Raw genomic sequence first — 15,436 nt, forward strand, 5'->3', positions numbered from 1 at the left:
GGAGTCCTTCATCTGCGAAAACCGGGCCAGTTTTCGTTTCATGTTTAACCTGCAGATGGTACAAGACCAATTTCAGGAGTATAATTTGTAGACTCACCTCCTCCTGTACTTTGCAGCGCACCAATCAGTAAATTGAAATAAGATCATTCTGGATTGATCAAAATCTTTCGATGGATTTAACGCAAGTGATTCTCTTTCGATAAATTGTCCAACATCATTCTCGAAGGGAGTTGTGGGGGGATCGCGATCGGGTGGCATTGTTCGAAGGAAAAAGTGAAAAGTGACACGTGTTTGGGACATGTGCACATTGTCCTTCCTCGTGAAGTGATAAAAATGGATGCACATTTGGTAGCAAACAGTATTGCAGAAAATTGAAGGAGTTAAGGAGTGGTTGCGGTCATCCAACGACATGGAACTGGGTGAGATCATCCGAGTTTTTTTTCTTTACATACTAGAAGAATTTGGGGTAATTTCGCCAATGCGTTTTTATGAGGACTCCTGGAGTCTGTAATATCTGAAAATTAATCTTGTAGCTCTGGTGCAGGCCTAATATTGAAGCGATAAAAATGTTAGAAGAAAGTGATTGCAGTTCACAACAATTATTGAGCAAATTTAAAATAATTGGCTTAATTACCTCAACGGCTATCGATCACAGGTAACTCATGTGACTCCTAGTAAAAAAATAATTCGAAAATAGCTATCTAAGCTTGAAAGTTTATTCTCCGTATACTTTAAGTTCAATACTGTGGGGAACGCGCGACTATTTCCGTGAGCCGATCGGTTTTCTCGGTAGGGAGATGGGGACGCGAATATTGAATGCGAAATCAGAAGCGCGTGATAACTTTCGAGGGAAAGTCGGTTTTCACGGTTATGTAAACAATCAATGCGGTGACGCGTTTAATATAGAACGATCGTTGACGTATGTGCATTACCCTTACTATCGCGACCAAATAAAGCATAATCGGGATGAAGATCGTGTCGTGTATTTTCATATACAGTCATGACTCGCTGCACAGTGGATTTTTTTCTAAGAAAATGTCGTAAAATTGAATATCTCTGGACGCCGCTGGAATATCGTCGATCTTTTTTCGTTAAAATGAAGATTTTTTCATGGGCAATTTGATGGTAAGGTATTCGTTCACAGCACGCGATTATTTCTTGCAGTTTTGGTCAAATAAAGGTGATTTTACCCTATTTTTAGTGCAATGTAGATATGCATACGTCTATAACTTGGGATTCCGTTGAGATAAATTTAATCTTTTTTTGTTAAAATGAAGGTATTTTCAAGGGCAGTCTGTTGGTAGGATATTCGTTTACAGCCCGCTATTATTTCTTGCAGTTATGGTCAAATAAAGGTAGTTTTACCCTATTTTTAGTGGAAAGTAGATATTCATACGTCTATAACTCTGAATTCCGTTGAGGTAAATTCAATCTTTTTTCGTTAAAATAAAGGTACTTTCATGGGCAGTTCGTAAATAGGATATTCGTTTACAGCCCACTGTTATTTCTTGCAGTTTTGGTCAAATAAAGGTAGTTTTACCCTATTTTTAGTGGAAAATAGATATTCATACGTTTATAACTCTGAATTGCGTTGAGATAAATTCAGTATTGTTTCGTTAAAATGAAGGTACTTTCATGGGCAGTTCGTTGATTGGATATTCGTTCACAGCCCACTATTATTTCTTGCAGTTTTGGTCAAATAAAGGTAGTTTTACCCTATTTTCAGTGGAAAGTAGATTTTCATATGGCTATAACTCTAAATTCCGTTGAGATAAATTCAATCTTTTTTCGCTAAAATGAAGGTATTTTCAGGGGCAGTTTGTTGTTAGGACATTCGTTCACAGCACGCGATTATTTCTTGCAGTTTTGGTCAAATAAAGGTAGTTTTACCCTATTTTTAGTGGAAAGTAGATATTCATACGTCTATAACTCTGAATTCCGTTGAGATAAATTCAATCTTTTTTCGTTAAAATAAAAGTACTTTCATGGGCAGTTCGTAAATAGGATATTCGTTTACAGCCCACTGTTATTTCTTGCAGTTTTGGTCAAATAAAGGTAGTTTTACCCTATTTTCAGTGGAAAGTAGATTTTCATATGGCTATAACTCTAGATTCCGTTGAGATAAATGCAATCTTTTTTCGCTAAAATGAAGGTATTTTCAGGGGCAGTTTGTTGTTAGGACATTCGTTCACAGCACGCGATTATTTCTTGCAGTTTTGGTCAAATAAAGGTAGTTTTACCCTATTTTTAGTGGAAAGTAGATATTCATACGTCTATAACTCTGAATTGCGTTGAGATAAATTCAGTATTGTTTCGTTAAAATGAAGGTACTTTCATGGGCAGTTCGTTGATTGGATATTCGTTTACAGCCCGCTATTATTTCTTGCAGTTTTGGTCAAATACAGGTAGTTTTACCCTATTTCCAGTGGAAAGTAGATTTTCATATGGCTATAACTCTAGATTCCGTTGAGATAAATTCAATCTTTTTTCGTTATAATAAAGGTATATCTAGGGGCAGTCTGTTGGTAGGATATTCGTTTACAGCACGCGATGATTTCTTGCAGTTTTGGTCAAATAAAGGTAGTTTTACCCTATTTTTAGTGGAAAATAGATATTCATACGTCTATAACTCTGGATTCCGTTGAGATAAATTCAATCTTTTTTCGATAAAGTGGAGGTATTTTCAAGGGCAGTCTGTTGTTAGGACATTCGTTCACAGCACGCGATTATTTCTTGCAGTTTTGGTCAAATAAAGGTAGTTTTACCCTATTTTTAGTGGAAAGTAGATATTCATACGTCTATAACTCTGAATTCCGTTGAGATAAATTCAATCTTTTTTCGTTAAAATGAAAGTATTTCCAGAGGCAGTCTGTTGGTAGGATATTCGTTTACAGCCCGTGATGATTTCTTGCAGTTTTGGTCAAATAAAGGTAGTATGACCCTATTTTTAGTGCAATGTTGATAACCATATGTCTATAAGTCTGAATTCCGTTGAGATAAATTCAATGTTTTTTTTATTGAAGGTACTTTCATGGGCAGTTCGTTGATAGGATATTCATTCACAGCCCGCGATTATTTCTTGCAGTTTTGGTCAAATAATGGTAATTTTACCCTATTTTTTGTGGAAAGTAGATATCCATATGTTTTTTTTCGTTAAAATGAAGGTATATTCATGGATAGCTTGTTGATAAGATTTCGTTCACAGCCCGCGATGCAGTTTTGGTCAAATAAAGGTAATTTTACCCTATTTTTAGCGCAATACGATGTTTATACGTCTAAAACTCTGGATATTATTTAGATAAATTAGAGATATTTGCATGGGTAATTTTCATTGGATAATTTCGCTTAAAACTAGTTCTTTCACTATGTTTTGCAATATTGTTACACTTAAATTTATTAACTCATATAACCATGTTAGGATAAAATTGACCGAACTAAATTGAAGATAATTTCGTGAAAAATAGAATGTACAAACGCGTGCTATTCCATAAAAAAATAGATAACAATATTAAGCCATTTCGATAAAATCTTGAGTTATGGACATATGAAAATTTACTTTCCACTTAACATTAAGGTAAATTGACCTTTATGTGACTAAAACTGCAAGAAATAATTTCGGGCTGTGAACGAACTTCCAATCAACCTCTCGTGAAAATACCTTCATTTTAACAAAAAAAAAAGATTGATAATATCTCACCGGAATCCAGAGTTATAGACGTATGATATCATCACTGCGCTAAAAATAGGATAACACTACCTCTATTTGACCAAACTGCTCCTGGAAATACCTTTATTTTAACAAAAAAAGTCTAAATTTATCTCAACGGAATCCAGAGTTATAGACGTATGAATATCAACATTGCACTAAAATCACCTTTATTTGGCCAAAACTGCAAGAAATCATCGCGGGCTGTAAGGGGTCATACCAGTGAATCAAAATTCAACCATCGCGCAACAATAATGACAATGTCGCAACCTGTATTTGTTGCGACAAACAAACCCATGCGACATAAGTTTGTCCCAACTTGAAAATAATGGGATTAACATCGTACACCACGAGTTTAGAGATTTTTAAGCCTTGCATTGCGATTTTCGAACGGTAACTTCGAGTCGGTAAACACTGCAACTCTGGTGAAGCTCTATCATCAAACAGTTTCGACTTCGGGTTGGCAATTATTGATTATTCACGAGTTGAAAAGTACGCAACAAATTCAGCTTCCGTTTTGTCTGCAACAAAAAATTTCGAGATCATGTCATTATCTGTTACCAGTAGGGATAAAGAGTAATCGTCGCACCTTCTTTGTTGCTTGTTTTGTGCCTCTTTTGTCTGACAATTCTCTTCTCTGGGTCATACACAAATGACGTCACGCTCTTAGGGGGGAGGGGGGGGGGGGTTTGAAGAACATGACGACTCATACAAAAAATATGAGGTCCAATACAAAAAGTGTGACATAGGGTGGAGGGGGGATTGGAAAAGATTGATTTTTGCGTGACATAATTTGTGTATTACCCCTAATCGAATATCCTACCAACGAACTGCCCATGAAAATACCTTCATTTTAACGAAAAAACTGCCCCTGAAAATACCTTCATTTTAACGAAAAAGATTAAATTTATCTCAACGGAATCCAGAGTTATAGACGGTTGAATATCATCATTGCACTAAAAATAAGGTAAAACTACCTTTATTTGACCAAAACTGCAAGAAATAACAGTGGGCTGTAAACGAACATCCTACTAGCAGACTGCCCCTAGATATACCTTTATTTTAACGAAAAAAGATTGAATTTATCTCAACGGAATTCAGAGTTATAGACGTATGAATAGCTACTTTCCACTAAAAATAGGGTAAAACTACCTTTATTTGACCATAACTGCAAGAAATAATAGCGGGCTGTAAACGAATATCTTATCAACGAACTGCCCATGAAAGTTCCTTCATTTTAACGTAAAAAGATTGAATTTATCTCAACGGAATTCAAAGTTATAAACGTATGAATATCTACCTTCCACTAAAAATAGGGTGAAACTACCTTTATTTGACCAAAACTGCAAGAAATAACAGTGGGCTGTAAACGAATATCCTACCAACAGACTGCCCTTGAAAATACCTTCATTTTAACAAAAAAAGAATCAATTTATCTCAACGGAATCCCAAGTTATAGACGTATGAATATCTACATTGTACTAAAAATAGGGTAAAATCACCTTTATTTGACCAAAACTGCAAGAAATAACCGCGTGCAGTGAACGAGTACCTTACCATCAAATTGCCCATGAAAAAATCTTCATTTTAACGAAAAAAGATCGACGATATTCCAGCGGCGTCCAGAGATATTCAATTTTACGACATTTTCTTAGAAAAAAATCCACTGTGCGCTGGTTGGGGGTTTAATAGTTGGGTTACTTTTTAGTTGAGCCTCCGTTAGTTGGGTGATCAGCCAACTAAAAAGCACCTGGATGTCAAAATCTAACGTCAAACTGAAAATGACAACCAATCATCAATTCCTCCGAGGGGCGAGTTAATGATTTTTTAGTTCAAAGTCTTGATCGATTACCGGAAAACATTTTCATTTCATATTTATTTTCAATAAAAGCAAATTACATTAAAAAGGTGCATAACAAGTGATAGTTCGGAAAATGTTCACAAAATCAAACATTTTGTCTCTTCCATTCGTTTTCGATCAGTTTGCTGCGCAATGATTTGAGTCGTGTCACTTCTGAAACATCATCCTCGACATATTCGATGACGTTGTCAAGCGACTGTAGCACAGAGCGAAAATCTGGCTTGCTGGAGCTTGCCCTGTTGCTGGAGCCTCAAAAGTCAATGAACCACCAGAAACATTTTCGTCGGTATCATCCAGCCACTCTGCTTCATACGCTGCATTTCCGAAACCTGCATTTCCGATACCTGTCTGGTTCCGCTTAACAAGTTACCATCAGAATCCACCACTTTGTCGTTGAGCCAGCGATTCACATCATCTTCATCGGTATGCGTTCCAACCAGCTTATCGGCTGCTGCAACGAGTGCTTTTATGTCATTGGGGTCGTCTTTACACATACCTGGTGTAAAATCTGGATCGTCAGCGAAATCAAATCCTGGAAACTCGTCAATCAGCTTGTTCCATGAATTTCTGATGGTAGAACAACTGATTTCGTCCCAAGAAGAAGCCAACCAATCGATACCGTAATCTGGGGGGAAGTTGATCACTTTTTCTCTATTCCTTTCAATAAAATCAGGTACAAAGCATATGATTCCATACATATATTTTTAAAACATGTACTGAGTGGACCTGTATCAGGTTCCGTAAACGAAAATCTTACAAGAAACTGCTACATTTTGTAAAAATGTTCGAATGACCAAATTTGAAAAATTTTAATCCAGGGTGAAGTTGATCAACCAATGACCAACCAATGACATAACATTCTAAGATTGGAAAATTATTGAACAAATTAAATTTAAAGGTGCTGAATCTGGAAAAGTTTTTGAAACTCTTATAACGAGTGTATTTTGTATGTTAAAAGTAAAATAAAGTTTAGTTAGTTTCAGAATAACCCACATTAAACGCCTAAAGGTATGCAATTTCTTGAAAAATAGTCTTACATTCTCAAAAATATGCTTTTTTTTTTTCAATGAAACTTATGAGTTAACATCAATTTTAACTCAAATCTATGTTCAATAAGCCTACCATGAATGATTAAAAGCATTTTGTGAGCCATCTGATATACAAGGCGTTGATGGGAGGTGTTTTTTTGAAAGACATTCATTTCATCGCGTTCTATAACTCATCCAAAAAAGTCGATATTTTTATGTAAAATCTGACACAATTGGCATAAAAACCTTCAAAAATCCTTCAAATGTATTCACCCAACTGATTTACGTCAAAAGTTCTTCCACTGAAACAGAATTGTAGTGTCCTCAGCCGTTGAAAGACGTGGATCTTATAGTGATCAACTTTACCCCACTGATCATCTACCCCCCAGATTACGGTACTCATTTTCAATGAAATGTTTTTCAACCGTTGGTCAAACGACAAGTGTGCGTCTTCAAGAACCAATTTTAGCATGAGTTTTCGCTTATAGCGTCTCTTTATTGCACTTATTACTCCCTGGTCCATTGATTGGCATTCACTGGTAACGTTTGGTGGAAGAAAAAGTAAATACTTGAATAGGGCACTTGCTGGCTTTGTTTAGTGTGCCCAACAGACCCTTTGATTTTGCTGGTAACGCTTTGTAATGAGAATTGCGTTACGAAACGTTTCACAGCAAAATCAAATGGGTCTGTTGGGCACACTAAACAAAGCCAGCAAGTGGCCTATAAGACCATCGTCGCTCATTAATTCCCAACCGTCATGGTGCGCCGAACAGTTGTCAAGCACCAGTAGAGCCTTCGGCTCCATATTCCTCTCGCTACAAAATTTTCGCACAATTGGCACAGATTCATCTTCGAACCACTTCCGAAATAGAACGCGTGTCATCCACGCTTTTTTTGAGAAATAGTACGAAACCGGTAAACCTTTGTCGGCTCCGCGGGGGAGATCTCGTGGGTTTTCCGATGTCCCAATAAACATCAGTTTTAGTTTAAGAGAGCCATCATAGTTAGAACATGGCATCAAGGTATACCGTGTTTTGTTAAGCTTCCGCCCCGAAGCTGCTTTCTCATCCCATAACACCACTGTTTTGGATGCACTCAGCTTAACAAAAAATGCCGACTCGTCTGCATTGAACAGTTGTGATCCGCTGATGAGTATTTTTTGCATTAATACTGGCTTGAACTTTGCATAAGCATCAAGGTCAGCAGAAGCTTCTTCCCCCGCAGTTATCACCATTCGCAGACCTTGGCGTTCTTTGAACCGTTGAGCCCAACCTTTTGAAGCAAGAAATGATTGATCGCAGTAGCATCCATGCTTTTGGAACTCTCTGAATAGAGACTCTCCTTTGGCCCGCAAAATATCCGCCGGAACAATGATGTTGGCTTCCCGCTGCTGCAATATCCAAATAAAAAGTGCTTCCTCCATCAGCGGATAATGCTGCTCCTTTAGCGTTTTCCGATGCTTTAGCCCGTGTTCTCTATGCTTCTCTACTGCCAGTTGTATCGCCGCCTTATTCTGAAGAAATCTGCCCACCGAGGATTCCCCAACACCCCATTTTTTAGCGATCTGCTTACGGGACGTTACTCCAGCTTCCGCTTCTTCGGCAATCTTCAGTTTGTCGACCAGTGAAAGCGTTGTATGTTTCCGTTTTGATCCGGAAGCCTGTCTAACCATCTCCATATTCACCGACTGAAAATAGTAGTAGATAATTATCGCATATGTTGTAATCCCGGTTGTAATAATAATACATACCAATATGTACAAAAATGTATAAAACAAACTTAAAAATAAATGTATAAAACAAACTTAAAAATAAATATGCTTTCAACTCGAACGCGACCAAAACAAAGAATGCGAACGCCCCTCCAGGATTTTTTTACTCCTGTCACTTCACCCAACCAGCGGATCAGATTCGTTGGTTGGGTCGAGGTTGTCGCTCGACGAGCGGGTTTCGACTGTAACTAGTGGATCATATCACCTAACAAAGGTGGCTCCAAGATCCAAACCTTACCCTACCCTACTAACAAGTCTCCTTCCCGAGACAACTGTGGGATGCTGTGGATTCCACGGTTTCTAGTAACAATGGTTGTCGAACTAACATTCCTTCCCCTTTCCCGATGACCGTAAGGACGTGGCCGGCACTATTATTGACTTTCAAATATTGAACTCTCGAATTGTGCACATTGAGAGGGTGTTTCTAGTTCCAAGCACCATTCATTAGATCTCTGTGCAACTTCGATTGTTCTGGTCAATCACGGAGTAGCAACTACAATGTAGACGGTTATCTTTGCTTTGTTTTGTCCAACATTATTCTCGAAGGATCGATTAGGAGATATGACATACAGAAGAATGACATTATCTTCAAATAATGGCACCCTAATTAACATTATAATGGTCAGTTTATCTTGTAGAGGTTTTAAGAAACGTCATAAGATTTTATAGCTTTTATTTTGGTTTTATGATGGTTCCAAGAACGTTTTCTAGTCTATTTGACTAGAAAATGTTACCGTAAAATGGGGTAACTTTGATAGTTTTTCAGAGAATTTTCTCAATATTTTTACATGTAACAGTATTTCCCCGAGTTTTATATTTTTAAAACAAGTACTGGGGTATCAGTTATCAATTGCAATTAAAAGATTCGACAATCCAAATATTTTGGATAACTTTTAGTTTTTCAAAGAACCGAAAATCAGATTTTCATTTTGGGGTAACTTTGATAATGCCCTAAAAACACATCAAATTTAAAAAAATAATCACAGATTCAAATCTTAGGAGTATGAACATGGTGAGAGAAGGCTTGAGGAATATATTAGATAGAATTTTTATGTCAAAACATTGAATTTTACTAAATTCTACATATAAAAATGAGTTTGTGGAGTATTGAGTGCAAAACACAATAAATTTAGCTACCAAAAATCATTATCTTTGTATTAATAAATGCTTAACGGTACATCAACATATGATTACTTGCTATCCATGGTTAGTTTTCTCTTTTTGGGTAGTTTTTCAATGTTTTATTAACAAATTTTGAACAACACAGATTTATCTACATGAAATTACAAGGGCATTGCATACTTTTAGGCGTTTATCAATGTATGGAGATAATTATCCCAATTTACAAAAATGCTTCCAATTCGTAAAAACACATTTCGTTAAGAGATTCAAGGCCAGCTTTGGAATCTTCTATGATGCATCTATCGAGAATAAGAGTCCATTCATTGAAAAAATAGTTGTAACGAAGTCGTATAGCAGATTGTTTGAAGGGGTTGGTAAATGACAAAAATATCAACAATTTTTATTTTTTGTCCAAAAAGTTGTATATAAACTAGATTTTAATGAAAATACGTCTAAGATGAACTTTCATATGTATAGAATTGATTTACATTTACCTTTTTCTTAACTGGTTGAAGGAATCATAGTTATAAGATAAATTACACTATGCCAGCCGAACTATCAAAGTTACCCGCATTATCAAAGATACCCCGTTTTACGGTACTCGGGACATGCTCTTTGACATTGCAAGATGTTGATGTCATCGGCATAAGCAAGTGATTTAAAAATAAGAGTATCTTTCGAGTAACATTGCTGCATAATTCAGGCCAAACATTTCAATAGGTCCTATCTGCATTTGAGAGGCTCTCTTTGTTTACTTTCTCTTTCAATTATTGCAATGTAATGGTATATTTTTCAACTAGTTTTGCAGTACAAATCAAAAGACGATTGTTTTGACCATCGTTCAATGCAAAGAGGCAATCAAAATACAAATTAACAGCTGAGATATTAAAGAAAAAGAGGGAAACTAAAGAGAGCCTCTCTTCTGCAGATAGGACCTTTAGACATGTTTGGCCTGAATTGTTTGTTTGCAAAACATCCAAAAATATAATGATTACAGGTATAGCCATTTGTACATTTAAGACATTTGTTTAATCATACTGACAATTGATAAACATGCCGCATGTTTAAACGAAATCGATTCTTGTTACCAAAATGCCTTTCAGTGTAAAATCATCAAGAAAAATTCTACACGACACAGTGAGGAAAATATTTACGTTTCAAAAGTGATTAGATTCCCCCTCGTGCTCGATTTCAAACCAAATCAGGATTCATGGGACTCGGGTCAGCGCCCGGGAAGGGGAAAAAGGTAGATACTTCAGATTTCATTTGCCATCATCATGGTACCGGCTCATCCATACGTAGCGAAAACCTATGTCGTCATCATTAAAGAGAAGAATTCCCAAGTGTCACTTATGGCTGGTTTCCTTATCTACCCAGGACTGTCTTCACGCAGAGGGTGGTTCTTTCTTCTGGAGGGTTTCGTTCGTGACAAGTAAATAAAGCTATTATGCCATTTAGTCGGATCGTTGATGTTTGGATGTATAGTTAGCTGAGGTGGAGAGAGTAGCAAACATCAAAGAAATATTGAGATGTTTTAAGAGGCCTTTTGGATTGGGCGTTTTATGACTGTTAAGGTTTGCACGTGATGCTTGAGGTTAATCATTTTACTTACTATTTTCGGTTGTTGTGCGAAGTATTAGTATTATGACTAGGTATAAACTTTTAATATATGTATACAAACTGATATCGCACATAGAAAGAATAATCGAATCTTGATGTAACTCCGGTGAATTATCAAGGACATCCCCAATTCCAGAGAATGCCCTGTAATTTCCCAGCACATGATCTACAAAGTTGCAGTGGAATCTCAGTGGATTCCCAGCGAAATTCCCAGTAGATTTGATGTGAATTTCCAGCGGACTTCCATCGGAATCCCAGAAGAGTCCCAGTGGATTGACAGTGGATTCCCAGAATAATTCCAGAGAATTGTTAGGAAATTCCCAGCGGATACACAGAGTTTGCAGAATTTCGTCGGATTGTCATTCTATTCCCAGATGAATCCCTGAGAAATTCCAGGGGCATCCTAGTGAATTTCTAGCGGATTACGGACTAGCTAGCCAACGGCATCCCGGCATCTGGATTCCCAGTGGAATCCAGCGGATTTACAAAGGCATCCCAGTGAAATTCCAGCGGAATCTCAGAAGATTTCCCGCGGAATTCAGCGAATTCACCATGGAATCCCAGCGGATTCCCAGTGGGATCCCAGCGGATTCCCAGTGGAATGCCAGCGGATTCGCAGTGCAATGCCAGCGGATTCCCATTGGAATCCTAGCGGATTCCCAGTGGAATACCAGCGGATTCCCAGTGGAATCCCAGCGGATTCCCAGTGGAATGCCAGCGGATTCGCAGTGCAATGCCAGCGGATTCCCATTGGAATCCCAGCGGATTCCCAGTGGAATCCCAGCGGATTCCCAGTGGAATCCCAGCGGATTCCCAGTGGATTCCCAGTGGAATCCCAGCGGATTCGCAGTGGAATTCCAGCGGATTCCCAGTGGAATCCCAACGGATTCCCAGTGGAATCCCAACGGATTCCCAGTGGAATCCCAACGGATTCCCAGTGGAATCCCAACGGATTCCCAGTGGAATCCCAACGGATTCCCAGTGGAATCCCAACGGATTCCCAGTGGAATCCCAACGGATTCCCAGTGGAATCCCAACGGATTCCCAGTGGAATCCCAACGGATTCCCAGTGGAATCCCAACGGATTCCCAGTGGAATCCCAACGGATTCCCAGTGGAATCCCAACGGATTCCCAGTGGAATCCCAACGGATTCCCAGTGGAATCCCAACGGATTCCCAGTGGAATCCCAACGGATTCCCAGTGGAATCCCAACGGATTCCCAGTGGAATCCCAACGGATTCCCAGTGGAATCCCAACGGATTCCCAGTGGAATCCCAACGGATTCCCAGTGGAATCCCAACGGATTCCCAGTGGAATCCCAACGGATTCCCAGTGGAATCCCAACGGATTCCCAGTGGAATCCCAACGGATTCCCAGTGGAATCCCAACGGATTCCCAGTGGAATCCCAACGGATTCCCAGTGGAATCCCAACGGATTCCCAGTGGAATCCCAACGGATTCCCAGTGGAATCCCAACGGATTCCCAGTGGAATCCCAACGGATTCCCAGTGGAATCCCAACGGATTCCCAGTGGAATCCCAACGGATTCCCAGTGGAATCCCAACGGATTCCCAGTGGAATCCCAACGGATTCCCAGTGGAATCCCAACGGATTCCCAGTGGAATCCCAACGGATTCCCAGTGGAATCCCAACGGATTCCCAGTGGAATCCCAACGGATTCCCAGTGGAATCCCAACGGATTCCCAGTGGAATCCCAACGGATTCCCAGTGGAATCCCAACGGATTCCCAGTGGAATCCGAGCGGATCCCCAGTGGAATCCCAGCGGATCCCCAGTGGAATCCCAGCGGATTCCCAGTGGAATCCCAGCGGATTCCCAGTGGAATCCCAGCGGATTCCCAGTGGAATCCCAGCGGATTCCCAGTGGAATCTTAGCGGATTCCCAGTGGAATCCCAGCGGATTCCCAGTGGAATCCCAGCGGATTCCCAGTGGAATCCCAGCGGATTCCCAGTGGAATCCCAGCGGATTCCCAGTGGAATCCCAGCGGATTCCCAGTGGAATCCCAGCGGATTCCCAGTGGAATCCCAGCGGATTCCCAGTGGAATCCCAGCGGATTCCCAGTGGAATCCCAGCGGATTCCCAGTGGAATCCCAGCGGATTCCCAGTGGAATCCCAGCGGATTCCCTGTGGAATCCCAGCGGATTCCCAGTGGAATCCCAGCGGATTCCCAGTGGAATTCCAGCGGATTCCCAGTGGAATTCCAGCGGATTCCCAGTGGAATCCCAGCGGATTCCCAGTGGAATCCCAGCGGATTCCCAGTGGAATCCCAGCGGATTCCCAGCGGATTCCCAGTGGAATCTTAGCGCATTCCCAGTGGAATCCCAGCGGATTCCCAGTGGAATCCCAGCGGATTCCCAGTGGAATCCCAGCGGATTCCCAGTGGAATCCCAGTGGATTCCCAGTGGAATCTCAGCGGGTTTTCAGTGGATTCCAGTGGATTCCCAGCGGATTCCCAGCAAAAACCCAGTGGAATCATATGGGATCTCTGCAAAATCAGCGGAAATGGAATCCAAGCGGATTCTCTGAAGAATCCTAGCGGAATCCTATCGGGTTCCCAGCAGATTCTCAGCGGAATCTTAGCGGGATTCCAGTGGAATCCCAACGGATTCCCAGTGGAATCCCAACGGATTCCCAGTGGAATCCCAACGGATTCCCAGTGGAATCCCAACGGATTCCCAGTGGAATCCCATCGGATTCCCAGTGGAATCCCAACGGATTCCTAGTGGAATCCCAACGGATTCCTAGTGGAATCCCAACGGATTCCCAGTGGAATCCCAACGGATTCCCAGTGGAATCCCAACGGATTCCCAGTGAAATCCCAATGGATTCCCATTGGAAACCCAACGGATTCCCAGTGGAATCCCAGCGGATCCCCAGTGGAATCCCAGCGGATCCCCAGTGGAATCCCAGCGGATCCCCAGTGGAATCCCAACGGATTCCCAGTGGAATCCCAACGGATTCCCAGTGGAATCCCAACGGATTCCCAGTGGAATCCCAACGGATTTCCAGTGGAATCCCAACGGATTCCCAGTGGAATCCCAACGGATTCCCAGTGGAATCCCAACGGATTCCCAGTGGAATCCCAACGGATTCCCAGTGGAATCCCAACGGATTCCCAGTGGAATCCCAACGGATTCCCAGTGGAATCCCAACGGATTCCCAGTGGAATCCCAACGGATTCCCAGTGGAATCCCAACGGATTCCCAGTGGAATCCCAACGGATTCCCAGTGGAATCCCAACGGATTCCCAGTGGAATCCCAACGGATTCCCAGTGGAATCCCAACGGATTCCCAGTGGAATCCCAACGGATTCCCAGTGGAATCCCAACGGATTCCCAGTGGAATCCCAACGGATTCCCAGTGGAATCCCAACGGATTCCCAGTGGAATCCCAACGGATTCCCAGTGGAATCCCAACGGATTCCCAGTGGAATCCCAACGGATTCCCAGTGGAATCCCAACGGATTCCCAGTGGAATCCCAACGGATTCCCAGTGGAATCCCAACGGATTCCTAGTGGAATCCCAACGGATTCCTAGTGGAATCCCAACGGATTCCTAGTGGAATCCCAACGGATTCCTAGTGGAATCCCAACGGATTCCTAGTGGAATCCCAACGGATTCCTAGTGGAATCCCAACGGATTCCTAGTGGAATCCCAACGGATTCCTAGTGGAATCCCAACGGATTCCTAGTGGAATCCCAACGGATTCCTAGTGGAATCCCAACGGATTCCTAGTGGAATCCCAACGGATTCCTAGTGGAATCCCAACGGATTCCTTGTGGAATCCCAACGGATTCCTAGTGGAATCCCAATGGATTCCTAGTGGAATCCCAACGGATTCCTAGTGGAATCCCAACGGATTCCTAGTGGAATCCCAACGGATTCCTAGTGGAATCCCAACGGATTCCTAGTGGAATCCCAACGGATTCCCAGTGGAATCCCAACGGATTCCTAGTGGAATCCCAACGGATTCCTAGTGGAATCCCAACGGATTCCTAGTGGAATCCCAACGGATTCCTAGTGGAATCCCAACGGATTCCTAGTGGAATCCCAACGGATTCCTAGTGGAATCCCAACGGATTCCTAGTGGAATCCGTTGGGATTCCACTAGGAATCCATTGGGATTCCACTAGGAATCCGTTGGGATTCCACTAGGAATCCGTTGGGATTCCACTAGGAATCCGTTGGGATTCCACTGGGAATCCGTTGGGATTCCACTGGGAATCCGTTGGGATTCCACTGGGAATCCGTTGGGATTCCACTGGGAATCCGTTGGGATTCCACTGGGAATCCGTTGGGATTCCACT

The 15,436-nt window shown here is 41.3% G+C and overlaps 1 protein-coding gene across 1 annotated transcript; it reads right to left on the minus strand.

Annotated features, from left to right (window-relative positions):
• Window positions 1-5,824: 5,824 nt before the first annotated feature.
• On the minus strand, window positions 5,825-8,273 carry LOC134289753 (jerky protein homolog-like). The gene is made up of 3 exons (XM_062856203.1): window positions 7,826-8,273; window positions 7,349-7,666; window positions 5,825-6,018 (listed from the first exon to the last, which is right to left on the minus strand). Exons 1-3 carry the CDS (start codon window positions 8,271-8,273, stop codon window positions 5,825-5,827), a joined length of 960 nt encoding a protein of 319 aa, XP_062712187.1.
• Window positions 8,274-15,436: the final 7,163 nt, after the last annotated feature.

Source organism: Aedes albopictus, chromosome 1 (genome assembly GCF_035046485.1).
Source record: "Aedes albopictus strain Foshan chromosome 1, AalbF5, whole genome shotgun sequence".
Classification (NCBI taxonomy): Eukaryota; Metazoa; Arthropoda; class Insecta; order Diptera; family Culicidae; genus Aedes; species Aedes albopictus.

Excerpts from the sequence above, each read along its gene's own strand:
- LOC134289753 (XM_062856203.1), bottom strand. The coding sequence starts at position 8,273 with ATGGAGATGGTTAGACAGGCTTCCGGATCAAAACGGAAACATACAACG. Across the intron at positions 7,667-7,825 it reads ACGCCAAGGTCTGCGAATGG|GGGATGAGAAAGCAGCTTCG; the intron begins TGATAACTGCGG and ends CAGTGGTGTTAT. Across the intron at positions 6,019-7,348 it reads CTGTTCGGCGCACCATGACG|CAGCCGATAAGCTGGTTGGA; the intron begins GTTGGGAATTAA and ends CACTCGTTGCAG.